At 44.5% G+C, this 26,783-nt stretch overlaps 2 protein-coding genes across 5 annotated transcripts in view; both read left to right on the forward strand.

Moving 5' to 3' along the window:
- PHACTR2 (phosphatase and actin regulator 2) overlaps positions 1-26,783 on the forward strand; it is a 66,989-nt gene that overhangs the window by 9,804 nt on the left and 30,402 nt on the right. The gene's annotated exons all lie outside the window — the stretch shown is intronic.
- Positions 14,981-17,463, forward strand: LOC148116835 (uncharacterized). Its single transcript, XM_087882839.1, has one exon. It carries the CDS (start codon positions 15,757-15,759, stop codon positions 17,461-17,463), a length of 1,707 nt encoding a protein of 568 aa, XP_087738965.1. The 5' UTR covers positions 14,981-15,756.

Consider the following 26,783-nt stretch of genomic DNA (forward strand, 5'->3'; position numbering starts at 1 on the left):
TGTACCTTTGAACGGTTGCTAAATGAATGTGGTTGCAAGTTGAGGACTACTTGTACAATGAATATTTACAAACAACATTTTACACAATATTTCTGCTTTTCTTTTGAGTTTTCGCTTGCGTGTGTGTTAAAATGTATAGTATTATTGTACCTGACATTTAAGAGACGCAAGCTTTCTGAATGTGAGCTTTTCCCAGGGGTGAAATCCAGCAGGTTCTGACAAGTACTGGAGAACCGGTAGCGGAAATTTTGAGCAGTTCGGAGAACCAGCAAATGCCACCTCTGGTAGGAATGGAGATTTTGCAATATCCTTCCCCTTGGAGTGGGGTAGGAATGGAGATTTTGCAATATCCTTCCCCTTGGAGTGGGGTAGGAATGGAGATTTTGCAGTATCCTTCCCCTGCCACGCCCATCAAGCCACGCCCACAGAACTGGTAGTAAAAAAATTGGATTTCACCACTGGCTTTTCCCAAATACTCATAGGAGTTAAAAAATTTAAAAATATGTATCTCCCTTTGAAATGGATACAAACAACTTTGTTCTGGTTTGTTCTGCTTTTAGCAGAGTATTGCTCTGGTGGAAGTATTTGTCATTGTTTTCTGCATAGAGAAATGCACATAGCACGCGCTGGGGATGTGAGAGGCCCCCTGACGTTTTCCTTAAGCAATGCTCTCTACTACTATGTTCGGTCTTTCTAATATTGCAGGCAGAATAACTGATGCAACTGTGCACTAGTTGGCAGACAGGAATCCCAACTGTTGGTTTTTGACAGTGAAATGACTGTCACTGTGCAATTGACTTGCAGGGGAAAACAAGCAGCCAAGACCGAGGAACAGAGTTGCCTGTCCTCAGGTTATTTTTAAAAGCATTTGGGTTCTTCAATGCAGGTTTACAGCATCTGATTTGAAGCTAGTTGACAGGTCATGCAAAAAAGAGTGGGTGCAAAAAGGATTGAATAGAACACTTTGTCACCCACTTCTATTTAGTTACATATTACCCATCCCTGATTATTTATACAGTTAGTCCTCAGTTAATGATAGTAATTGGGGCTAGAATTTCCATTGCTAAGACATGCAGTTGTAAAATGTGACATCATATAACCACAGGGTAGATTTGATTTAAATCACGATTTAAATCACTAGTAAAAAGACTTGATTTAAATCAAGTCGAATTAAATCATAATTTTTAAAGAGCAACTGTTATCTCTGTCCCGCAGCAGCTCCTCCTCTAACTTGCTGTTGAATCACCGACAGTCCCAATATTGCAGAATATACAGCCTCATGCTACATAACTAAGCTCCATTTCATGCCTATTAAACTAAATTATTAGTGTACCTTAAATATCTTTAGATAGATTTTTTACTCCATTTTATTCAAATAAATTTGATAAAAATAAAAAAAAATCTGATTTAAATAAAAAAAATCCGTTTTTTAACTTTTTTTAAAAAAAACAAAACATCGATTTTAATCCACCCTGTATAACAACATCAGTTGGTGACAAAAATCCAGCAGGTCCCACTGTTCTTGTTCAATGAGAATAGCAAATCATTAGGCTAGGCCACGGGTGTCAAACCTGATCATGTCACGTGACGTATCATGATGTATTGCGATGTTTTTTGCCTTTGCAGAAACGGGGTAGGCATGGCCTGCACGTGACTCATCCGGCCCGGAGGCTGCCAGTTTGAAGGCCTTGGCTAGGCCATCCTTGTGATTTCTTCCTGGCTTCCAGGAAGCAGTCAGTGGGGAAGCTGGCAAGAAAATGTGAATCCCGGGTGGTTTGAAAGCCTGCTGGTGGATGCGTAAGTGGCTGCTTTGGCCTAGCACAAACACAGCCAGGCCTGGGATGAAAAGGTGAGCGAGCTGCCTTGGGTTCTGCCATCTTACTGCTCCCAGGGACCTTCACTGTTGTCTTCTTCCTGCTGGTGAGGTGCGTGCCCAGCAGAGGGTGGTGAAGTGCAACATGGCGGGGAAGGCAGAGTACAGGACAACAGAGCAGTAGAGTGCAGGACATGCCAAAGGGCAAAGAGAGGAGGGAGATAGACAGATGGGTGGAAGTTGAAGTGCACCCTGCAGTTGTAAATGCAGGTAGACTGCCAAACATCTGAATTTTGATCATGTGACTGGGGATGCTACAGCGGCTGTAACTTCAAAGACTGGATGTGTCATTTGTTCAGTGCCAGCGTAACTTCAAATAGTTGCTGAATCATTAAGCAAATGGTAGATTGGATTTTGATATTCCTCCATTATAATTCTGGGGATTCCACTGAAAATTTGAAAACTATAGGAATAGCACTTAGATTTATATATCGCTTCACAGTACTTTACAGCCCTCTCTAAGCAGTTTACAGAGTCAGCATATTGCCCCCAACAATCTGGGTCCTCATTTTACCGACCTTGGCAGAATAGAAAGCTGAGTCAACCTTGAGCCTGGAGAGATTTGAACTGCCAAATTGTAGGCAGCCGGCAGTCAGCAGAAGTAGCCTGCAGTACTGCATTCTAACCATTGCGCCATCAGAGCTCTGTAGGAAAACTATAGGGGACTTCTGCTGAACTATGTTGTAATCTAAAGTTTTAGAACCCTGGGTTCTAGCAGGGAAGGAACAGGAGACGAAGTCTTTAGATATCAGGGCTGTCTATAGGAAATACATAGCATCATTTATAAATTGGAATTGTATCAATTTTTATCTTGTTTGTATGATATCCAAGAGTGGCAACCAAAACTCTGAAAGTGAAACACCCCTCTCCAAGATTTCAATAATACATCCAAGGTTGACCCCCTCATCCACGATCAAGTCACAAAATGAGGAATAATCTTGTTACAGACTGACCTGGCTTTCAGTATCCAGCAGCTGAAATCCCGGGCTCTCAAAGGTCTGCTGACTGACTCCTTCTGTGTTTGATTCAGAAGCTCAGAATATTTTTAGAGGCAGCATCAATAACATTGTTTAGTTTAAATGTATTAGTTTTGGAATTCAGTACAATATACGCACTGCAAAAATATTTTTATACTTAAGTATACAGTGAAATCTATTTTAAGGGCATTCAAAAATAGTGTACAATATAATAGTCTTCTATAGCAACTGGAGTTCTCAGAATTCTGCTTCTATTAACATATATTCTTTATTTTAAGAAAGAAAATAGAATTATGAGGAGGGGGAAAGCAAACAGAAGTACATAGTTTTTGCCAAATGATCCATTCCAGCAGCCTGGGAGGTTAACAATAAATTTAATTCTTTCATTATATCAGTTATGATTCATCAATAGGAATTTTGAAAATATTTAGAGAAGCAGCAACTTAGTCTTCCTTTTTCTGTATTGTCTTTTCTATTAATGTTCTATTGGGAGATGTGATGCAGTGAATAAAAAGAAAAAGAGCCGCAAGTACCTGTTCTGCACCCATTAAGAAACTTATTAACTTGTTGAGATCGTTGTTAAGAAAGGTTTTAAACTTAATCTATTAAAAAGAATTAACATTCTTTTTGGATTAGGTTTAAAATATTTCTTCAACAACAATCATCCTGTGGACTTCAGAGCTTATTAAATATTAAGAGGGAAGGATATAAGATAGATTGTGAATCTTTCTATGCTATCAGATCACCACTTCAGAATATATTTTTTCCTGGCAAAGTGGCTAATATGGAAGAAGAATGAAGCAGTGAATTTCACTGAAGCAGAAAACACAGGAAAATCATTTGTTTTGCTTTTGCTGGTAACATGACTGTTTCTGGCAAAAGAAAAAAAGGAAGGCTTTTAAAAAAATTTTTTTGCCTGTCCTGTTTCTCAACCCTATACAGAGAACCGCTTGAGTCCTCTGATCTTACATACCTCTGACTGACTAAAGAGAAATTTCTCTTTTGTAGTTGTGTCATCTCTGTAGACTGCCTTCCCAAGATCTGTGTTGCATGGGCATTTCCCTTTATCTGTTGCACTATGAAATGATGATTATGAACAAGGCGCTATGCATGTCAGGATGTTTGGCATCACATTGGAGACCAGAATAATATTTTTATTTTATTTTTATTTATTTATTTTTGTCAAGCATGTATTAGATAACAGACATAGGTGTAGACATGGTTGTTAATACATGAAATGGATACAAATAAAAGGGGACATTAGGATAGACACGGTAGGCATGCTGGTGCGCTTATGCAGGCCTCTTAGGAATGGGGTGAGGTCAACAGTAGATAGTCTAAGGTTAAAGTTATGGGGGTTTGGGGAAGAAACCACAGAGTCAGGTAGTGCATTCCAAGCATTGACCACTCTGTTGCTGAAGTCGTATTTCCTGCAATTGAGTTTGGTGCAGTTTACCATAAGTTTGTATCTATTGTATTGTGGTTGAAGCTGAAGTAGTCATTGACAGGTAGGACATTGTAATGGATAATTTTATCTACTATGCTTAGGTCAGACCGAAGGTGGCGTAGTTCTAAGTTGTCTAAACCCAAAATTTCAAGTCTGGTGGCATAAGGTATTCTGTTGCGAGCGGAGGAGGCTTATTTACTTATTTGCGTTAAGTACCTTGCATTTAAGGTCAGTAGTGGTTGGTATTGAGGAAGTTAGGGGCGTGCATGTCTAGTTTTGGATGATGGGGAGGTTGGATGTTAGGATGTGGGTTGCGTGACTTACTTTTGATATAGTCAGCACAGTAGTCGGTGTATAAGTCAGTCTCTCCTTGGTCTTGATGTCTTTTAAGTTCTGCGCGGAGATCACGGGAGCATGCTCATTGCAGTATGGTTAGGTCAGGCCATGTATACATGAGAATGTACCATGAGAATGGAAAGATCCATGCTGTCGATACCATATAGCCATATAGTTTTTTCGATTATGTACATTGTTCTTTGTTGCTGCTAAGTTGCTTTCTGAATCAACTTGCTTTGTTTTTTCCTCAATCATAAAATATCCAAATGGATGGAGTCAGCACAACATATCACTCCCTGCGAGTGAATATGGGTGCATGGTCACATACACAAACATGTATACAACATTAAAAGGAAACTTGCTATGTTCCTCAAAGATAGCCACAAGATCTTCAACTTGATGAAGTATCTCTATTGCTAGTAGTGTTCTTCAACTAACTTGGTTAAGCATTTGTGTGAATATAGCTGTCTCTTATTCCAGCCTCACTAAGCTCCCAGGAGGAAGCCAGAATATGAATGTAATGATAATCTTGGAGAAGAGTCATGGCTTGCTGGGGTACTGGGAATCCTGGATTGGAGGTTTTGGGATATTCTCTGGTTCCTAATGCCAGGGGACTTACGTAGGACTATTTACAACATAGAAATGTCCTTCCCAGAGTTATGGGAAAGTGGTCAGGCCACGTTGTCATGATGTAACACTTGTCAGTTACAGAATTGTCTAATTCTGGCTGCTGTTGCTATGTACCACATTGCCTTCTTCATGCCACCACAGCATGAAAGTAGGGTGTTTGAAGCCAGACTGGCATCTTTCCTACCCTCTGCTGTATGCCCAACGGATATAAGAGCCGTGGCGGCACAGTGGTTAGAATGCAGTACTGCAGGCTACTTCTGCTGACTACCGACTGCCAGCAGTTCAGTTCTCACCAGCTCAGGGTTGACTCAGCCTTCTATCTTTCCAAGGTCAGTAAAATGAGGACCCAGATTGTTGGGCGGAGTACGCTGACTGTATAAACTGCTTAGAGAGGGCTGTAAAGCACTGTAAAGCGATATATAAGTCTAAGTGCTATTGCTATATGGCATGACTTTGTTGTTACGATTTGCTTGGCAAACTCCATATGGCTTATGGACATTAGCAGTAGGACAGTCTTTAATAAGTAGGCTCTAGCAGTATTTCCATTGGAAAGCTTAAAGGTTTTTTTGTACTATTCGATTTCTCGTGTTATGTGTTATCTCCAGTATACAATAAGATGTTCTGTGGGCGTTCTGTTTTTGTAGTACAGATGAATTTCTTCAACCTCCTTTCCCCCAATCTAACAGTGAGCAATTTGGCATTAAGGAAAATTAGTATACATGCAGGCAATTTCCTGGCTATCCATTTGGCTTCCTGACCTACCTAAGTGTTAATTTTTTTAAGTTTATGCAAAATTAAGCCCCAGTTTTTAAGTACAAGTCTTCAGCTTAGTGTTTAATGCCAATGTTTGGGATCAGGAGACATTCTTAGAATTTTTTTAAAGCTGCATTTTAATGCTTTGTTTGAAAATTTGATCTGCATACCTGTAAAGCTGAGACAGTTAAATAATGAAGGTAGACAGTATCCTGGTTGGTCTAGAAAAGATAGAGAGTCAATTTGTTATAGTGGTTAAGGCACCAGGATAGAAATCGGGAGAGCGTGAGTTCTAGTCCCATTTTGGGAGTGAAGCCTGCTGGGTAAGTCAGTCATTCTCTCTCAGCTCTAGGAACCAGGTAATGGCAAAACATTTCCAAGCTCTTATGAAAAAACTGCAGGGATTTGTCCAGGCAATTGCCAGGAGCCAGTACTGACTTGAAGGCGCACACATACCTTAGTACCGTGATGGCGAACCTATGGCATGAGTGCCACAGGTGGCACGCTGAGCCATATCTGTGGGTATGCGAGTGTTTCCCTAGCTCAGCTCCAGCATGCATGTGCATGCCAGCCAGCTGATTTTTGGGTCTTCCGGGCTCACTGGAAGTTGAGAAACGGGCTGTTTCTGGCCTCCGGGGGTGGTGGTGGGGAAGGCCGTTTTTGCTCTCCCCAAGCTCCAAGAAAGCCTCTGGAGCCTGCGGAGAGCGAAAAACGGGCCTACCGGGCCCACCTTGCCATTGTGTGCCAAAAACGGGAGGAGGGTGTGAACATGCGTGGGGGGGCATGCGTGACCCCCCTGTGCTCCCCCCCTGCTTTTGGCACACAACGGCAAAAAGGTTAGCCATCACTGCCCTAGTAGGAAGCAGCCTCATAAATGATGTGGCTTTCTGGTATTTTTTTCTTTTTCTTTTTTTTTCTTTTCTTTTCTTTTCTTTTCTTTTCTTTTCTTTTCTTTTCTTTTCTTTTCTTTTCTTTTCTTTTCTCTCTCTTTCTTTCTTCTGGAAGTGCCTACTACCGTATCTTATTCCTAGCTAACCAAATTATTCCACCTGCCTTTTAGCCATTATGAGTATTTGCTGATGTTAAAATATTATGTTTAAATCATCCATTAAATTTTATGGATTTTCAAAGAAGGATATAAAGTGCTTTGGTTTTAAAACTCTTCAAGTATTAAATATGGCTTTATAGTTAAATTTCTAAATATAAATGAAAAAGGTCTTCTTTTGTTCTAATCTTTGTTTTCCATATTTTTCATGTTCTAAATGAGAAAGTATATACTAGCAATCCCCTACATAATATAATAAAAGAAAACAAAATTAAAAGCTTAAATGCAGAAACGGTTGATTGTGGGCAGGAACAGGAACAGAATTTGAGAAATTACATTGTGCAAAATACTGGTGACTAAGCCTTTGTTAGGCCTTTACAAGTTAAAAAATGTCACCAACCACTCCTTTTAAATGCTTTAGAAAGGCATTCATTTTAATGGAAGGAACTTAAATCTGGGTTGTATAAAAATAACCATTTCTTGCACCATTTGTTTCTGTAATAATACATGCTTTGGTGAAAGAGAACACATGGCTGTAATTTGAGAGTTTGTTATTTTAATTTTATATTGTAAATCATATTAAACAATATATGTTCAAAGATAATAGGGAGGAATTTCAAAGAGAAACTGGCCTCCTAAAGAGCTCTGGAAAGCAAATACAGTATAGAGTGATCTTTGCATGTTTTATTCAAGTAGTCTTTTTGTTCTCCCTGCAGTTCAGGCAATAGTCATAACTTCAGCTTATGATGCTTGGTAGAGGTTTCTGGAGTTGAAAGTAGATGGCATAATTTACTCCCAGTCACTTCATCATTGTGGACTATAATCCTATCAGAATAACCCAGAGAGGAGTAAATCAAGTCTGTGTAGCAGAACATTTATTTACTGTGTTTCCCCGAAAATAAGACAGGGTCTTATTTTCTTTTGACCGCCAAAATATGGCCTTGACCTTATTATCGGGGGGTCCAGCAGAGAGAGGCTCCCTCCGTGCGCCATCAAACCCTGTCCCTCCTATGGGAGGGAATGCAAGCAGCCCGAAGGTGCCAAGCCGCGTGAGCGCCTCTTCCCTCCCCGCTTGCACGCCTCCCAGGCCTCACCATGTTAATGTGGGTGAAGTCAGTGAGTACCCAACTGGAAGCCGCTGGAAACGGAGAAGACACTGGTCAGGCCAGCTGCCTGCTGCCAAGTCTTCCAGCAGCCAGGGCAGAGAGTCTTCCGGCAGCCGGGGCAGAGACGCGGCGAAGGGAGCTGCAGCCCCACATGGGGAGACCGTGCCGCTGCTGCTGCCGCCATCTGAGCACTGAGGATGGCTTCCTCTGCGGCTTCCAAAACCTGGCTGGAATCCAAGAAGAGGCCGGTTGGGCCAGCTACCTGTTGTTAAGTCTTCCGGGCAGCCGCATGGAGTTGGAACCATAGAGTGGGAAGCGGCCTGCTCTATGGTTCCAACTCCATGTGACTGCCCCGGCTCCCGAAAGACTTGACAGCAGGCGGCTGGTTTTGGAAGCCATCCTCAGTGTTCGGATGGCGGTGGCGCGGTCTCCCCATGTGGGGCTGCAGCTCCCTTCGCCGCCTCTCTGCCCTGACTGCTGGAAGACTCTCCGCTCCGGCTGCCAGAAGACTTGGCAGCAGGCAGCTGGCCCGACCAGTGTCTTCTCCGTTTCCAGCCGTAGGGGAAGCCATCCTCAATGCTGGATGGGCACAATGTGGCAAGAAGAGCCAGGTGGCTGCTCTCTTGCGAGTGGGGCAGGAGTTTACAGGTGAGGGGGATGAATGGATGGGAGGTGGGTGAGCGCCAAGAACACTAGGGGGAAAGAGAATGAGAGGCAGCTCCCGATCAGCTCAGCTGATCTGCGGGTCACAATTAAGGGGCCCAGCTGCCATTAGCTGACGGGGAAGGGAAGGGCTGTCTCTTGTGCTGGCCACGCCCAACCCTTCACTGGTGCTTATTTTGGGGGGAGGGCGTCTATACACCCACCCCAAAAATCAGGCTTGGCCTTATTTTTGGGACATGTCCTATTTTTGGGGAAACATGGTATTTATTAGATGTTTACCCCACCTTTATTACATTTATAAGTATCTCAAGGTGGTAAATCTACTTAATATTCCTTCCACATCTTATTTTCCTATGGTTCTCAAATAGCTTGCAAAGAATCATTCTGCTGGATGAATTTATATTGCACATTAAAACAGGATTTAGTTTTGATATTTTAATTCAATATTTTTTCTCTTTCATTTCTTATTACAGTGAAATGCAAAAGTACAGTATCAACATTGACTTAGGACTGTCTGTCTCAGCCTACATAGATCAAAAGTGGCTCTCAATGAAATCAACCAACCCTACAAAGTATTAATCCGCAAATTAAACCAATCATAGTTTTAATTGTTCTGTATTAGAGCTTATCATGAACAAAATTGCATTCCTAAGACTTATAACAGAAAATATTTTCTTTGAGGGGGCTGTAAAGCACTGTAAAGTGGTATATAAGTCTAAGTGCTATTGCTATTATTATTGTGAAAGAGGAGTTGAAAAATCGCCTTGGGGCCAATTAGTTGAGGAACCACCGATATCCTGTAGTTTCTACCTGGCTAAATAGAGCTGACAGAGTGGACGTACTCTGGGTTCCCTTGATTAAACAGTGGGGCCCTTGGTGAATTCTGAGCTTGGTTGTTTTCTTGCAGACGTTTCATTACCAAACTAAGTAACAATCACATTAAACTGGGTTATCTTTTGGAATTTATAAAATGGTCCTCCTTTGCCATGGTCCCTGCCCTCTGGAATGAGATTCTCTCCCCTACTTCCCCTCCTCCCTTCCCCCAATCTGGACAGCTCCAAGTCTGATGATATTCAGATAACCTTAAAAGAGCTGGCTGTTCTTCCAGGCCTTTGATAGGGTGGATAGAACCCCAGCCCCCACCCCCATTAGAGAGGTCTCTGTGTCTGTGTGTTTGTGTGTGTGTGTGTTGCAGTGGTGGGTTCCTCCCAGTTCGGCCCAGTTCCGCCGAGCCGGTAGCGGTGACGATCTGATGTCACTGAACCGGTTCTGCCCCCCCCCCCATGTTATTTTTACCTTTTATTTGGCCCCACCTTTTATTTGGCCCCACCAATCTATTGCTGCCTCCTGAGTCCCAGTTGATGGCTAGAGGGCAAAAACCTGCTTAAACTCTTGCCGCGGGGCTTCAAAGGGCCGCCCTACAGTTGATCAATGTTAAAAGAAAACAAATGAGTAGACCAGTGCCTGCAAAAATAAATGGGTAGACCAGTGTCTGCAAAAATACATGAGTAGATCAGTGCCTGCAAAAATAAATAGGTAGATCGGTACAGCTCTGTAAGCAGTTAAAAGCTTAGTAGATCAGTACCTCTGCTAAATCCTAAATAATTGTCACATGACCATCAAGCCACACCCACAAAATAAGCCACACCCACAGAACCAGTAGTAAAAAAATTTAGTGTGTATGTGGTGCGTTGGTGTGTTGATATCTAGACTGCCACTGCTGTTTTCTTACTGTATTTGTGTTCTGTTTTATATCATGAGCCACCCAAAGTCATTCTGGAGTTGGAGAGCTAAAATCAAAAAGATATACATATATATTTTCATGAATAAAATCAGTCCTGAAATTAACAGTGTTCGGGAGTGGGGCCTGAAAATTAGGGGAGAGATATTCGGGGCTGTGATTCTTATCTTATTAGAAGGGTAACACTGCTTATTGGGTTCTGCCAGGATTTTTTAAGATTTTTCAGTTTAAATAATCCCAAATATTTCATAGTGCCAAGAAAGAGTGTTCCTTGTTGTTGGTAAGGTGAGGAACAGTCAGCACATTTTAGCAAGTGTGCCACAAGTGCAATTGGAGCCCAGCTTTATTCCAACTATGCACATACTTTTCTGTGCAAACTAATACAATCTTGCCTATACCCTAAATAGGAGGTATATACAGTATGCTGACATATTTAAGAGTGCTGAACCCAGATTAAGTTTTCTAATATTAGTATACCAAAGTAAATTCTTTGTTCTTGTAGACTGTAGACAAGGCTTAATTACAGTAAATAAATGATGTTTTGTGCTGCGTATGGCATATAATTCTTTCTTGCTACCTAAACATTTATTCTATGAATTTGTTCTTATTTATAGAGACTGCTAAGAAATGATGATGTGCTTTATCATCTGTGTATTTTAGGTAGGTGGTGGCAATGTCAGTGATGTACTTTCGCTGTTTAAACAGAGAAGTGGTATTTTTGAGCTAAAAATTGTGTACTTGACACTTCATGAATTGCTATTCCTTCTGACAGTTTGTGACGGCTGGCTGGGAGGGAGAGGAGTGAGGGAAAGAAGGCCATTTACAGAGTTGCTTGGCTGCAATCCATGAATGATTATAATCTAAATCATATAAAATTATGACTTTAAAACTCCATAAATTAAGTCTTTCCTGTTACCTGATACATGCAATTACAGTTTATAATGTCAACAGAGGGGTCATTATTCAGACTGACTGGTCAGGAACGTAATATTTCTGAGTTTTTAAGCTTTTAAAATATAGCTGAACTTCTTTATAGTTTCCAGCGTTTACTTTTCAGTGTGATTATTTTTTATAAACACATTGGATAAAGTATATAACTGAGAAGGCTTGTGTGGAGTATTCTCCATCCTTTTATTTCATAATTCTCCATTGTTAGTTCTACACTTGAAGCATTCGATGAAACAGCTGTTTGCCAGAAGTTGAAATGTGATACATAATAAAAATTATATTTAGTTTAACACCCGTGGCTTTCTAGTGAGAGTGTTTGTCAGCAAAGGATTGTTCATCAGTTCTTATCTTTGGTGAGATCCTACTTGTTTGTAATCAAAAAGCATTCTTGATTTTGAAATCGCACCACAACCTTATCCGTTTTAATATATCATTTTCAATTTTCAAATTAGCAAATTGAAATTTGGGGCAGATGGTTATTATACTGTACTTCCTCTGGTTCTGTGGGCATGGCTTAGTGGGTGTGGCAGGGGAATGATACTGCAAAATCTCCATTCCCACCCCACTCCAGGAGAAGGATATTGCAAAATCTCCATTTCCACTCCACTCTGGGGCCAGCCAGAGGTGGTATTTGCCGGTTGTCCGAACTACTCAAAATTTCCGCTACTGGTTGTCCGAACTACTCAAAATTTCTGCTACCGGTTCTCCAGAACCTGTCGGAACCTGCTGGATTTCACCCCTGGATTTACACATTAAATCCAATTTTGGTCCTGAAGAACATCTTACATAAAGGTAATACAAATTGGAATCTGTTATTGAGTGGGCAGAATCAGTAAGAAATCAGACAGGCTTCATATACAATTACAAAATGGCTGAATAAGCATATGGACTAGTTTGTGCTAATGATTGAGAGGCAAAGTTGCTTGCCATTTCACTGAAAAAATGTACTTGGTCTACATTAGGCTACCATAGAAATGGTTGATATATTTTATTGTATTCTTCCACATCTGATCTAAAATCAGTAAAGGCGAAATTACTAAAATGATGTATTCTCAGCTGATGCATTAACTTCAAATATGTTAAAGTTGAGATTTGTCCCCCTTTTAGGATTTTAATCCTGGTGTCTATCACTTTACACCAGGATTTATAAAATAAACCACAATTGGTTGGGTGTGTATAATATAGTAAATAAATACTGGCTTATAAACCACAATGGGTGGATTCGCATAACATGCAAAACTAAAACCAAACAGACAATATTATTACTTAAGAATGATGTAAGAATCAAATCAAGTAGAACCAGCTGGGCTAAGAGAGTTTTTCTTGATCCACAGCACTTACTGTATGTGCACACAGTGCCTCCCTTCTAATGCAAAGGTATTTCAGATATTGGGGATCCTAAACTTTTTAATATCTAGTAAATATCTTTTTGAAGATATTTAATTGAACCTTGCATGTTTGCTCGCCACTGCTTTACTTTTGTTTTAAAAATATATTGACAATTTCTTAACTTTATTTAGGCTGGTATAGCAATAATTATGAAAAGGAAGAATATTTGAGGCAATTAATGTTGTATTTGCATGTGTTTTACAACCTGCTCTACATGGGACTGCCCCTAAAAAGCATCCGGAAGTTCCAGGTGGAGCAAAATGCAGTGGCCCGCATGGTTTTGTGCAAACCTCAATATGTATATGTATCACCTCTCCTACAGGAGCTGCATTGGTTGCCGATTTGCTTCCAGGTCTAATTCAAGGTGTTGGTTGTCACCTTTAAAGCCCTTCATGATTTGAGACCAGGTTATCTGAGAGACCATCACTTGCCAGTCACATCTACCTGACCCACTAGAGCGGGGAGGCAAGGAATGTTGCAGGTCCCATCCCCTAAGGAGGTATATCTGGCAGAACTCAGAAGAACGGCCTTCTTTGTGATGGCTCCCTCCTGCTAGGAATATCATTCCTCCAGAAACTGGACTGGCCCCACTCTAACACTCTTTCGGAAGGCCCTGAAGATGTTCTGCCAGCAGACTTAGGGAACCCAGAGCAGGATGGAGCCCATTAAATGACCGGTTTGAATGTGTATTGTCCCTGGGTGGGTGTGGGTTATTATTTTATTATTTTTTACTTTTTATTATTTTTATTTCTTTTATATTGTGCTTTTATGTCCTGTTGAGTCGCCATGTACAAATAGACAGCAAGATAAATTTTATAAATAAATATTTAAAATTTGAGGGTTAAGTACTCATTTTATAATTTAAATTTGTATTTCTTGACATGAATACCTTTTTGATTGAAAACCCTGGCATGGATGAAAACGACTATTATGCACTTAATTATGTGTCATGATATATTATTATATCTAACATGCACCACTTTGGAAGGTGAGGGAGACAAAGGCAAAGACGCGCTGCTTGGCTGTAACAGCACCAGTCCTCTTCAATGACCTGCCACTGGAAGTTAGATTAACCCAAACTTCAACCTTCCATTTTCATGAATTAAAGATGGAACATTTTCAGAGAGTGTTTGGGGCTTAGCATATATTTTAGAGGATTGTTTCTGGATTGTTTTGACTTTGGTTGGTGAAAGAGTTTTTTTCCCCTTGAATTTTATTAACTCTGATCTTTTCATGTTTCTGACAGTCAATCTGATGTACTGATTAAAGGCATTATGATATCTTGAGTTCCAGTCTTACCTTAGGCCAGTCCCTCTTTCTCAGCCCTAGAAAGAAGAAAATGGCAACCCATTTCCAAAAATCCTGCCAAGAGTACTGCAGAGACTAGTTCTACATTTGGGACACTGGGGAGAGCTCAGTGGGAATGTGACAAGATTCAAATGTACTAAATAAACAAATTATCAGGGGTGGGATTCTACTGGTTTGAGCGAAGCGGTAGCTCCAACGATCAGCTGGGAGCGAAGCGGTTCACTCCGACGATCAGGTTGGCCCGCCCCTGAGCTTTACTTACCTTTATTTTCTCAGCTGATTGGCATGGCAGAGCACCTCAGCTGTGTTACTTCCAAGTGGTAACACAAAAGGTTAGTATTTGTAAAACTCTGCATGCGCGCAAATCACGTGATCACCGAACCGGTTGTTAAACCGGCAGCATCCCACCACTGCAAATTGCCAACAATTCTCTATCTATTAAGTTGCTTGGTGTGCATCAGGATATGTGTAACTGTGCCTTGAGAGCATGTATGCATATCAAATAATACAAACACAATTTGTTGTGGATTAAGAAGACCTCTATTGTATTAGACTAACAAAGCCATATACTCTAGTAGCCTGCTGCCAGCAGCAGCTGGCTAAATGCCTTTAGTGAGCACATAAATGGAGACGTGATGGCAGCAGGTTCTCTCCTTCCTCCTGCTCCCAGCAGCTGATCTTCCTGCACTCATTTGTCTCTAAATGCAGTGACTTGGTTCATTCTAGGGAAGCGATTGTGACAGCGGTCAGGAGAGGGTTAACCACCCTAATCTGGCACAGATCGAGTCAGGAAGTTAACTCCTCCTCCTGCTGCTCCTCCAGCTTTCTGACTCGATCTGTGCAGGATCGGACGCCTTAGCCACTTCTCCTGACCGTTGGTCTTTGTTTGTGATTGGAAATAAGAATTTGAGGTGCAGACAGCGGAGAGAAATTCAGCTCTCTCCACTGGGACCGCTTGCGGTCATGTGGGATTGAGGTTTTTTCGTTGCGCCTCTCCCATTGCCGGCGAGCACGGCTCACGCCCAAATCCGCCGAGGGGAACCTCCTCTCTGAGTTGCAGGTCCCTAACTGCTTGGCGGCAGCAGATCTATCGGCAGCTTGATTCCGACGAGCGGGGCTTTTCCCCGCTTTTCCGAAGGCACCTCGCGGCACCGTAATTCCTCTGCCGCTTTTCTCAGCCGCTCATTCAATTAGCTGCTTCGTTCCTTGTTGAAGCCTCGCCGCTCTTGGAGACCCATTCGCGCTTGCCGCGGGGCGACTGTCAGTTCCAGGTTGGACTGATCCCTGGAGCGAAGATTACGGTATAGTACTTGGGCGCCGGATTGTACCTGGGCTGAGTGGCTTACTCGGAACCGAACGTGGGAGGGGTTTTTCCCTCCGGTTGTTTGAAGGCTATTTGGTGAGACTTTTGCAGCCGCCATTTGAGCGCCCTCTGAAGCCATTATTAGAAGGCTATTGGTGTGACTTTGCAGCCGCCATTTGAGCGCCCTCCAGCGCCATTTTGTCATAGCCTCGTGGCCATTGAGGCCTAAATTCGAACATGGCCTCTCGCGCTCCTAAAGCCTCCAAACGCCAGGCCTCCGATGATCCTGAGGCCGGGCCTTCTTCGGCTGGGCCTTCCAAGAAGCCCAAAAAGACTCGTTCCTCTAGAGAGGATAAGAAGGCTGCAGACAAAGCCAAGGAAGAACTGCGTTTGCACCAGGCAATCGAGCGTTCTATCCAGAAGGCCATGAGGGAGGCCTCAATCAGAGATGCCCCGGCCCTGCCTGGGCCTATACCCGTTCAATCTCCCTTGGCTCCCCAACCCTCCCCCCCTGCGCCCCCTGGGGAACATCTTCAGGCCTCGCAGCCCTTATCACCTGATGGCAACCACTCCCTTCCTCCGTTGCAAGGGGATATTTGTGAGGCCCTCTTTGGGCCCCAATCTGACGTCACCCCCGCTCAAGAACAGGCTGCTGCCTCTTCTACTCCTAGGAACGATTCAAAACCCGGGGGTGGGAACGTTCCAGCAAACTTCACCATGGCTCCAGAATTCCTTAGTTTCATGCAGGCTGCTATACAAAAGGGGGTACAGGCCGAATTACGACGCGGAACCTCTTCCTGGGTGGCAGGCTCAGACTGCTCCAGGGCTGACCTAGAAGGTTCTCTTTTGGAGGAGGGCCAAACTGCAGGGGGGGGACATGCTCCATCTATGGCTTCGTCCGAGCACCCGTCCGTTACTGAGGAGGATGGTAGAGACAGGGATCTGTCAGAAGATGAGGACTTAGCACCTGATCAACCGTCCTTCATTGGACTATTTAAGCCCCAACTTTTTAGGTCATTATTGCATAAGGCTAAATTGACCACCCGCCTGGGGAATTCCCCTGCCCCTTCCTCTTCAGGGGGCGACACAGGGACCCCCTTGCCACTATTTGAGGTTCCAGAAATTGAAACTGAAGAAATTCCAGGGCCCAGATTATTTAAAGACGTACTGAAGAAGCAATGGTCGGCTCCTTCATCGGGGCCTAACCCTAATCAACTAGACCGGCGCTTCTACAACCTGGCCCCTGAATTATCATCACTTCTGCAGGTCCCCACAGTTGACCCTCCAGTAGCGGCTCTTACGGCCCAAGCTAATGTTACTGGTCCCCCTGAGGACAACCTCCGTCCGGAGGATAAACGACTAGAGCAGTCTCTGGTGAAATCCCATCTAGCCTCAGCCTGGGCAGCTAAATCTGCCATGGCTTCATCCTTTTTTAATAGGGCATCTATTCTATGGATCCGACAATTACAGGATAGGCTTCCAGTGTCGGATACCAGGACCCATCAAGATCTGAACAAAATCTTGGCCGCTTTGGAATTCTCCGCGGACGCGACGCTCAACGCGTCTCGCTTTGCGGCTAAATCTATTGGTGCCTCGGTTACTGGCCGGCGCCTTTTCTGGCTCCGCAATTGGCAAGCGGACGCCAGATCGAAGTGGCGACTCGCCTCGTCCCCCTTTGAGGGCCCCTCCCTCTTCGGGGCCCCGTTGGAACCCCTCTTGATAGAAACAAGGGACAAGAAACGTATCCTTCCTAGTGTTTCTAGAAGATCAGAGTACCGGCGTTCCTTTCGCCCATTTGACAATCCCTTCCCAGGGGGGCGGTCTCCTAGGGCATTCCCACCACGATCCCGGCCTCCTGATCGCCAAGGATTCCAGCCCCAGAGGGGATTCTCCAGACGCCACTCCCGCGGGGGCCGCGGACGGCCCTTCCGCAGGTCCCGTTAGCTGCATGTCCAATCTTCCCATTGGGGGCCGCCTGGCTCTCTTTGCCAGCCAATGGGAGGTTTCGTCTGCGGACGCTTGGGTCCGGGAGACGGTTAGGTGGGGCCTCTCCCTCGAATTTCTCTCCACTCCCCCCGACAGGTTTCTCCGATGCCCCTCTTCCCGGGATCGGCGGAAACGGCTCCTTCTGGCATCGGCCGTCAAACACCTTCTTGATATCCAGGCCATCGAGCCGGTGCCACAGGAGCAGCACGGACAAGGTTTTTACTCTCGCCTGTTCGTCGTTCAGAAATCCTCGGGAGGCTGGAGAGCCATTCTGGACCTCAAGTCCTTGAACCGCTGGGTCGTCTACCGGCGGTTCAAGATGCAGTCTCTCTCTTCCATCCTGGAAGGCATTAGAGTTGGGGACTTCCTCACGTCAGTCGATCTGACGGAGGCCTATCTTCATGTCCCCATTCATCCGGCGTACGTCAAATTTCTCCGGTTTTGTCATGCGGGTCGGCATTACCAGTACCGTGCCCTTCCATTCGGCCTTTCATCGGCCCCACGGGTCTTTACTAAAATAATGGCCGCTCTTGCGGCGCACCTTCGAGCTCGACCAATTCGGATCCAGTGTTACCTAGACGATCTTCTCATCCTCTCGAACTCGGAGGCGCTGGCACGTCAGGATCTGGACGCCACCCTCCAGGTCCTGGAGACTCATGGTTTCTCTATTAATCGGGCCAAGAGTCACCTGGTACCTACGACCCGCATACAACACCTTGGGACTATCATCGATACGGTCGAGAGCAGGGTCTACCTTTCCGAGGAGCGGCTGTCCAGCTTGCGGTCTCTGGTCAGCTCGGTTGCCCAGGGGACGCCGGTCTCCCTGGCAACCCTCTCTCAACTCCTGGGAAAGATGGTTTCATGCATTGGCATCGTTCCGTGGGCCCGTCTCCACTGCAGGGCCCTGCAGTGGTTTCTTCTCCCGTACCAGAAGTCCCGGAATTCGGCTTCCAATATGATTGTTCACCTTAACTCTCCTGTCATTCAGTCCCTCCGCTGGTGGTCTTCAGGGGCCCTGTCCAAGGGGAGGGAGTTCAGGGAGCCCAACCCAGTCATTCTGACTACGGATGCCAGCCTCTCTGGCTGGGGGGCCCATATCCAGGGCCACCTAGCACAAGGGCTTTGGTCTCCAAGGGACAAAAGCCACAACATAAACTGGCTAGAGCTCCGGGCCATCCACCTGGCCCTCCGGGTATTCAAGGAAATGGTAAGGGACAGACATGTCATTGTCCGAACGGACAACGTGGCCGCCAAGGCCCACGTCAACCGCCTGGGGGGAACACGGTCTCACTCCCTGATGGAGGAGGCGGAGCGCCTGGGAGCCTGGGCAGAGGCCAACCTGAGGTCACTCCGGGCTTCCCACATATCGGGCCTGAGCAACACTCAGGCAGACTGGCTGAGCCGATCGACGGTGGACCACGGCGAATGGCAGCTCGACCCGGCCCTGTTCCGGAGAATCACACAACGGTTCGGCGTTCCTGTGGTGGACTTGTTTGCGACGAGGACCAACCGTCAGACGGACCGCTTCTTCTCCAGGTTTCCGGACCCGATGGCGGACTCCACGGACGCTCTCCTGAGCAGGTGGCCCAAAGGCCTTCTCTATGCCTTTCCTCCCCTTCCCCTTCTATCCAGGGTTATCCGGAAACTCCTGGAAGAGCAGGCGGACCTGATCCTCGTCGCTCCACATTGGCCCCGCCGGCCCTGGTTTGCCGACCTCCAGGCTCTGTCGGTCCTTCCTCCTTGGCGTCTTCCCCCGGCCGACGTCATCCTCCGGCAGGGCGCACTTCACCATCCGGACGCGGCCTGGTTTCAGCTAACCGCTTGGCGGTTGAGCGCCAGCTCCTGAGGGACCGTCATCTTCCCGCCGACGTGGTCGACACCATTCTGACGGCTCGTCGCCCGGCCACGATCCGTATCTACGGGGCTACTTGGCGTTCCTTCGCTGGGTGGTGTACCTCGAAAGGGCTGGATCCGAAACTGGCCTCTACGGAACAGGTACTCGTTTTTCTTCAAAGAGGGCTGGACGCGGGTCTCTCCCCCAACACTTTACGCAGGCAAGTAGCTGCTTTATCCTCTATACTCTGTTTGGGTGCCCGACACTCCCTGGCTCATCGTCCTTTGATAAGGCTGTTCCTCAGGGGTGCTTCCAATTCCCGTCCTCCACCCGTACATCGTTACCCCACCTGGGACCTCCCTAAGGTGTTAGACGCTCTCACCCGGGCCCCCTTTGAGCCTCTCCGTACCGTGGGGCTGCGGTTCCTATCCTATAAGGTGTCCTTCTTGGTTGCCATTACGTCCGCTAGGCGGATCTCGGAACTGGCAGCCCTTTCCACTAGAGCTGACCTTTGCGTTTTCCACCCCGACAGGGTGGTCCTTCGTTTGGACCCCACCTTTCTCCCTAAGGTTAACTCTCTATTCCATCGGTCCCAGGAACTGGTTCTCCCAGACTTTTGTCCTCACCCGTCTCATCCACGGGAACGGGTTTGGCACTTACTGGATGTTCGTCGAGCCCTACGCATTTATATCCGCCGAACGTCCTCGTTCCGCAGGTCGGAGGCTCTTTTTGTCTCCTTTCAACCTTCCACCCTGGGTCTAAAGGTATCCTCTCACACTGTAGGTCGTTGGCTTCGCGCCACTATTGCTTCTTCCTACGAGACTCTGTCTCTTCCTATTCCTCGTCGCATCACTGCTCATTCCACACGCAGTGCGGCTACCTCGGCAGCGTGGGCCACCCAGGCCTCTCTGCTGGAGGTATGCCGGGCCGCAACTTGGGCGTCTCCCACGCCTTTCATCCGCCATTATCGGATAGATAGTTTTGCGTCGGCGGAGGCTGCCTTTGGGCGCCGGGTTCTTCAACAGGTCTGTGCGGACCAGGCCTCCACGTCCCGGGCGGATCCCTCCCAGTAGGTCACGGGCTTTGGCACGTCCCTCTCCTGACCGCTGTCACAATCGCTTCCCTAGAAAGGGCGTTGTCTTACCTGAACGCCCGTTCTGGGGACCGATGTGACAGCGGTCAGCCCCACCCTTCCTTCCGCCGGTCCGTCTCGGCTGGGAGCACTCCTGTTGTGTATTTGTTCTCTTTCAGGTGGCTAATGCGTCGTCAGGACATCACTTCACATTCCTCGTCTGAAAGCTGGAGGAGCAGCAGGAGGAGGAGTTAACTTCCTGACTCGATCTGTGCCAGATTAGGGTGGTTAACCCTCTCCTGACCGCTGTCACATCGGTCCCCAGAACGGGCGTTCAGGTAAGACAACGCCCTTATTCAGAGACTTACTGTCTGAGACTATGATGGACCTGCTTAATTGCCATTCATAGACATAGACCAGAGCTTTATGAGGCCAGTTGGCCTCTCTCAATAAATGTCACTGAATTATGATTTTAGCGTGTTAGGAAAAAAATATTAGTACATAGTGATTAATCTTACGCATTTCATTAAATTAATTATACTTAATTTCAACTTAATCCAATTTAGTTTTTATCCTAGCCTCATTACCTTGCTTGTCCTGGTTGTATTAAGTTTGGGTGTCATTGGCTTGAAAAGGGCTGGGCATCGGGTGCCCTACAGGCTCATTGACATCAATAGTTGTGAACTCTTCATTGCTTCACACTTTTAGTGTGAGGCATTTGCGATGTCTGTAGGCTTCACTACTTAACTAGTATTTGACTATATGAGATACTGCTGCATATGGCATTTGTAAGCCTGGTTTGAGTTAATCAATGGGCTGGCTGTCATAGACTGCAACAGAGCTATTTCTTGGCGCTGATAGATTCTGCGAATGAGATTTTAAGTATTTATAATGTGACAAATTGATGTCAAGTTGCAGGAAATGAATGAGAAAAGCCTCTGCTTCCAGTAAATCTGAACTCTAATAATACCTGGAAAGCAGATGTTTTTACAGTGAGATCTCCTCCAAATCTATATCGTACTTAAAACTTTCTTAAATACAATACTATAGTCTTTCCTATCAATAATTAGTTTTAAACTGTGTCATATGGGAACATCCTGGTACCTTGTTCAGTTGACCTTTAAAGTTCTGGAATGGCAGTGACTTCAGGGTCAGACTCTTAATTCCACTGAAGTATTAAAATACTTAAAGTCATATTGGTATGGCAAAGAAGAGCCAACAGTTGCCTGGAACAGAAAAGCCTTGCTTGGACAATTGTGGAGGGTAGTAATCATAAAAGTCAAGTTGGTTCTAGTGGGCCTATGGTTGACTCTTTGTCACCTCCTCTGCAGATGACCCTGTGAATATACAAATCTTCCAGAGACTCTTGAACCCAGCTCGTATACAAATCTTTGTACATATTAAAGACAGACCTTGACTTATAGCTATTCATTTAATGACCATTAAAATGGCACTGAAAAAGTGACTTAAGACCAGCCCTTTCACTTGCTATCCTTGCAGCATATCCATGGTTATATGATCAACATTTGGGTATTTGTCAACTGGCATCCATCTATGATAGTTACAGAGTCCTGGGTTACAGTGTCCCAGGGTCACGCCATTCTGACCTTCCCAGCTACCTTCAAACAAGCAAAGTCTGGGGAATGCCAAGTTCACTTCACCACCACAGCAAAAAAGCTCATAAATTTGGGTGCAAATCACTTAACAGCTACATTGCTTAAGGAATATTCTTGTTCTGATTGTGTTTGTAAGTTAAGGACTGTCCGATTGGGAAGACTCCTACTTTCAGAAGAGAGGACTATTCGTTGCTATTTTAGTGATAAACTATATGCATCTTTATAGTCCATGAACAAAAAGCTTCTGGGTCCAAAGAGTTCAGCTGATGGGAAAAGAAGATCTCATTCCCAACTAAGATGAAGGGAAGCTTAAGTTTGGCAAGGTATTTTGTGAAAGGTACAGTAGTTTGTAGTTGAACAGCCCCTTATCTTTTATTTAGCATGCTTTTCAGACTTATGCAAATGCTCAGTGAAGGATGAGAGTTTAAAGACAACTTGTAAAAAAAAGATTCTTAAAGAATTTGGGCACAGTGCCACTTCACAAATCTAAAATCTTCTCTCACAGGATGCATCCTAGCAATAACTGGGCATACAAATGTGTGAAGAACATTATGTGCTTACATACCAACTGTCACAAATTTCCCAGAACCGCCATGTTTCTCAAAGTATGGTCTTGCAATAAAACCTTGTCCTACATAAATCCTAGATCTCAAATATTTGAAATCAGCAAACTTATTTTGAACATGACATTCCATCCAGATTTTGTTTTATTCATCCCCTCTCCAAGATACCTTTTCTGGGTTTGGTCACTTAATCTCAATTTTATTGACACAGGATTTATTATATTTATCCAAAAAGAAAGACAAACTTTAATGTGTGATGGTTCCCTTGAACACACAAACAAAAAATTAAAAACACAAAAAAAGTCTTCCGTGGCACCTGCCATCTCTATCTTGCCAGTCTAGCATCATCTGAAACAATCTTATTTCCTCTTACCCTTCTGATATGTTGGACTGCAAGGACACATCTATATAATATGATTCTCAGGATATTTCAGAAGTGGTTTGCTCTTGCTTTCTTTTAACTCCTCAGTTAAAATATATACCTTTAGTTTTTTTCCTAGCAGTGTCCCATCAAAATAACAAGTTTTATCTGTGTTCTGTTGTTTTGAAATTAGCCGAGGTCAGAAAGGTGCTGCCACCTTCTGAAGTAAAATAAATTGAGATACACAGTAAATATTTCCCTTTTTCGATTATGGAAAGTTGACAAGTATTTAAGTCCAAACACTATGCATATACAATTACAGCTTCTAATCAAGATGGAGTTTCCACTTTTGCAGAAACAACAGGACTGTTACGCTGTTACATATTGTTTTAATTTAAAATGTCCAAGCCTTCTTCCTTTAACAGACAACCTTGCTGCTTTCTGAGAATCAAGATGAAGCTGCATTCCAGAGAGCATTTCAAATGTGACATTATTGATGTAATTGCATTTGTAAAACAATCAAGAAGTACTGCATACAGAAATTCTGTCTAGGCAAGCAAACATATTTCCCAGATTTCATTTCAAAGTTTGTGTGGCCGTGTATGGAAATAAACCACATAAACTTTCCACAGGATTAACTCAGAAATTAATCATTATGGGTAGAATAAGTACAACTAAACATTTAAAAGCTGGTTAGGATGACACACTGAAATAATTTTTGAACTCTGGAAAAATCTTAGGCAACCTTGCATATTTCAAGGTCAAAAGTAGTAAATATATGGTAGCTTACCTCTATGATTACATTTCTCTACCCACATTCCCAATATTAAGGCAAAAGTCAGGAATCGTTTGCAAGCCCAACTACCTACACTTTTAATCTCTTCTCTAGCAGGAGGCTTAATTAACATTTTGTAGCATTGGCAGCCCCATCTGGAAATTACTATTCAGCCACCCACATTAATACCCAAGCTTTTCCCCCTTTCCTTTAATTAAAATGCTGTCAGAACGCTTAGCTCATGAAAGAACTTCCTGAAGTTAACAGTTGTATAGCGACATGTTGAAAACTGCATGGAAGCTTGTGCTGAGCTATACTTAGAGTATAGCTTTTTTTCTCTTTGACAGTTTTATTAACTAGAGATTAATTGTGTGTGTGCGCGGGCCACTTCAAAGTAGGAAATAGACAAATGAAAGAGATTTATTAGGTATATACCCTTCCTATCTACCAGGAGTTCAGGGTGGCATATACAGTACTATGGCTCTGCATTTCCCCACAACAATCTTGTAAAGTGGGTAAATCTGAGAGAAAGATTAGCCTAAAGCCACCCAGTGAGGTTCTGCAGCTGACTCTGGGAAGTTAAAAAAAAAAACAACCCAAAACATCTGACCAGTGCCATAGCTGCCTGGTTCATTGTTTCACAGCCTTCATCTTGCAATGAACTAATTTAGGAGGAGGATGACATCTGAACTAGTCTTTTAAATAGAATGTACTGAATTTTCTATTTCCTAATGAACTTGCATACTGTATGAAATCAAAGTATAACCAAAAGAATGGATAGGTGAGAGAATTAAAAATTGGTGTTTCTCTAATAGCTGAAGAAATATAATAAAATTAAGGAAATCTATACCTAGGCTGAAAAAATATAATAAAAATACGCACATGATTAATTGCTTTTATTTATAAATCAGTAATTTTTTTAAGCGGAGCTGCTGTATCATTTTTTATTTATTAAATTTATATTGGAAGATTATAAAGAACAGAGAAGCACATCATGGAGGGAGTTAAAATGATGAGGTCTAAAACAGTGGTCCCAACCATTTTGGCACCAGGGATCGGTTTTATGGAAGACAATTATTTCTTGGACTGGTGTGGGTGGGAAGGAGGAGTGTGCAATCTAGATCCCTCGCATGCACAGTTTACAGTAGGGTTCATGTTCCTATGAGAGTCTAATGCCTGATGATGTCAGGTAAAGCTGAGGTGGTTATGTTAGAACTGGGGAGCGACTGCAAATACAGATGAAGCTTTACTTGCTCGCCTGCCACTCATCTCCAGCTGTACAGGCCCGTTCCTGACAGGCCATTGATCGGTATTGGTCCCTGGCCTAGGGGTTGGGGACCCCTGGTCTAGAAGACAAATGTTAATATAATTGTAAAAGCATTTGCCATGCTTAGAACAAAATCCAGTGCAGATAGTTCTTGACTTACAACAGTTCTGTTGTGGTCCGCCGGCAGCCTGCGGAGCTGGCAGCAGAGTCAGACAGTGAGGAGGCTGGGGAGGAACATGGGCCAGTCCTGGAGTCTGGGGAAGGATCGGACGAGAGCTCTGCATCAGAGGCAAATATGGGGCCAGGGCCATCTGGGAGTTATGTGCTGACTCCAGAGCCTCTAGAGTCTGCCGTCAGCAAGGCAGAAGAACAGGGGGAGCCTGTTCCCAGTGTGCGCATGTGCAGAGCTGCCAGAAGGCAAGAACAGTTAAGACAAAAGGGGCGACTCGGGAGTAAGGCTTGGAGATGATTGGCCCCTCCCATAAGACATAAAGGAGGAGAAAGGCACGTGAGCCTTTGCAGGAAGGAACTTTGTTCGTGCTGGTTGGTTTAAATTCTAAAGCTCCGTTTTGTCTCTGTGTTCTGTGTGGCCTTGCAAAGCTAATTGCCAATTAGGTCTTTGACAGTGTGTGAAGGGAGATAAAGGTGCGTGCTTATCAGCCTTATCCTGAAGGACTGTGGCAGACTTATGTCAGACTCTTTACAACTACACTGTTTCCCCAAAAATAAGACATCCCCTGATAATAAGCCCAATCAGGCTTTTGAGCACATGCACTAAAATAAGCCCTCCCCGAAAATATTTAAATGCATGAGCAGCCGGTCCCCGCCATTTCCTCTGGTTTCTTCCATGCACCCCAAAATAATAAGACCTCCCCGAAAATAAGGCCAGGTGCTTATTTTGGGGTTCAAAAAAATATAAGACAGGGTCTTATTTTCGGGGAAACATGGTATTTGTGACTCATCATGGGCTGGGAATGAACAGAATTACCTTAAATTAAGTTACCTTAAATTACCTTAATCTATAAAACCTTAAACACAAAGAACACAAGACTATGTATACCAATTACCATGAATAGAAATTAAAGCAGTAACAATAGCACTTAGACTTATATACGGCTTCATAGTGCTTTACAGCCCTCTCTAAGCAGTTTACAGAGTCAGGATATTTGCCCCCAACAATCTGGGTCCTCATTTTACCAACCTCGGAAGGGTGATCAGCAGAAGTAGTCTACAGTACTGCACTCTAAACACTGTGCCACTGTGGTTCATTACCACTGCGCCACCATGGCAATCCTTCAACTATGATGTAGATAATCTATATGAATTTTTGGAACATAGAATATCAGAGTTGGAAGGAGACCCTATACCAGCGATGGCTAACCTTTTTGCCATTGCGTGCCAAAAGTGGAGAAAGCGGGGGGTGTTGCACGTGCACATCCCCATACCCATATTTCTATGCGCCCCATCCCCGGTGCATGTGCACGTGACCCCGCATACAACCCCCGCTTTTGGCATGGTGGGCCCAGTAGGCCCGTTTTTTGCTCTCTCCAAGCTCCAGAGCCTTTCTAGGAGCCTGGGGAGGGCGAAAATAGCTTTTTCCACCCTGCTGGAGGCCCTCCGGAGGCCATTTGTGGCCTCCAGGGGGGTGGGTAGGGAAGGCCGTTTCTGCCCTCCCCAAGCTCTTAGAGAGGCTGTGGAGCCTGGGGAGAGCAAAAAATGGGCCTTCCCCACCCCTCCAGGCCCTCCGGAGGCAGGAAACAACCTGTTTCCCTACTTCTGGTGGGCCCAGA

This window comes from Pantherophis guttatus, chromosome 1 (assembly GCF_059756535.1).
Source record: "Pantherophis guttatus breed Tessera chromosome 1, ASM5975653v1, whole genome shotgun sequence".
Classification (NCBI taxonomy): Eukaryota; Metazoa; Chordata; class Lepidosauria; order Squamata; family Colubridae; genus Pantherophis; species Pantherophis guttatus.

What these genes read in the sequence shown, in the direction of transcription:
- LOC148116835 (XM_087882839.1), top strand. Translation starts at nt 15,757, where the DNA reads ATGGCCTCTCGCGCTCCTAAAGCCTCCAAACGCCAGGCCTCCGATGAT.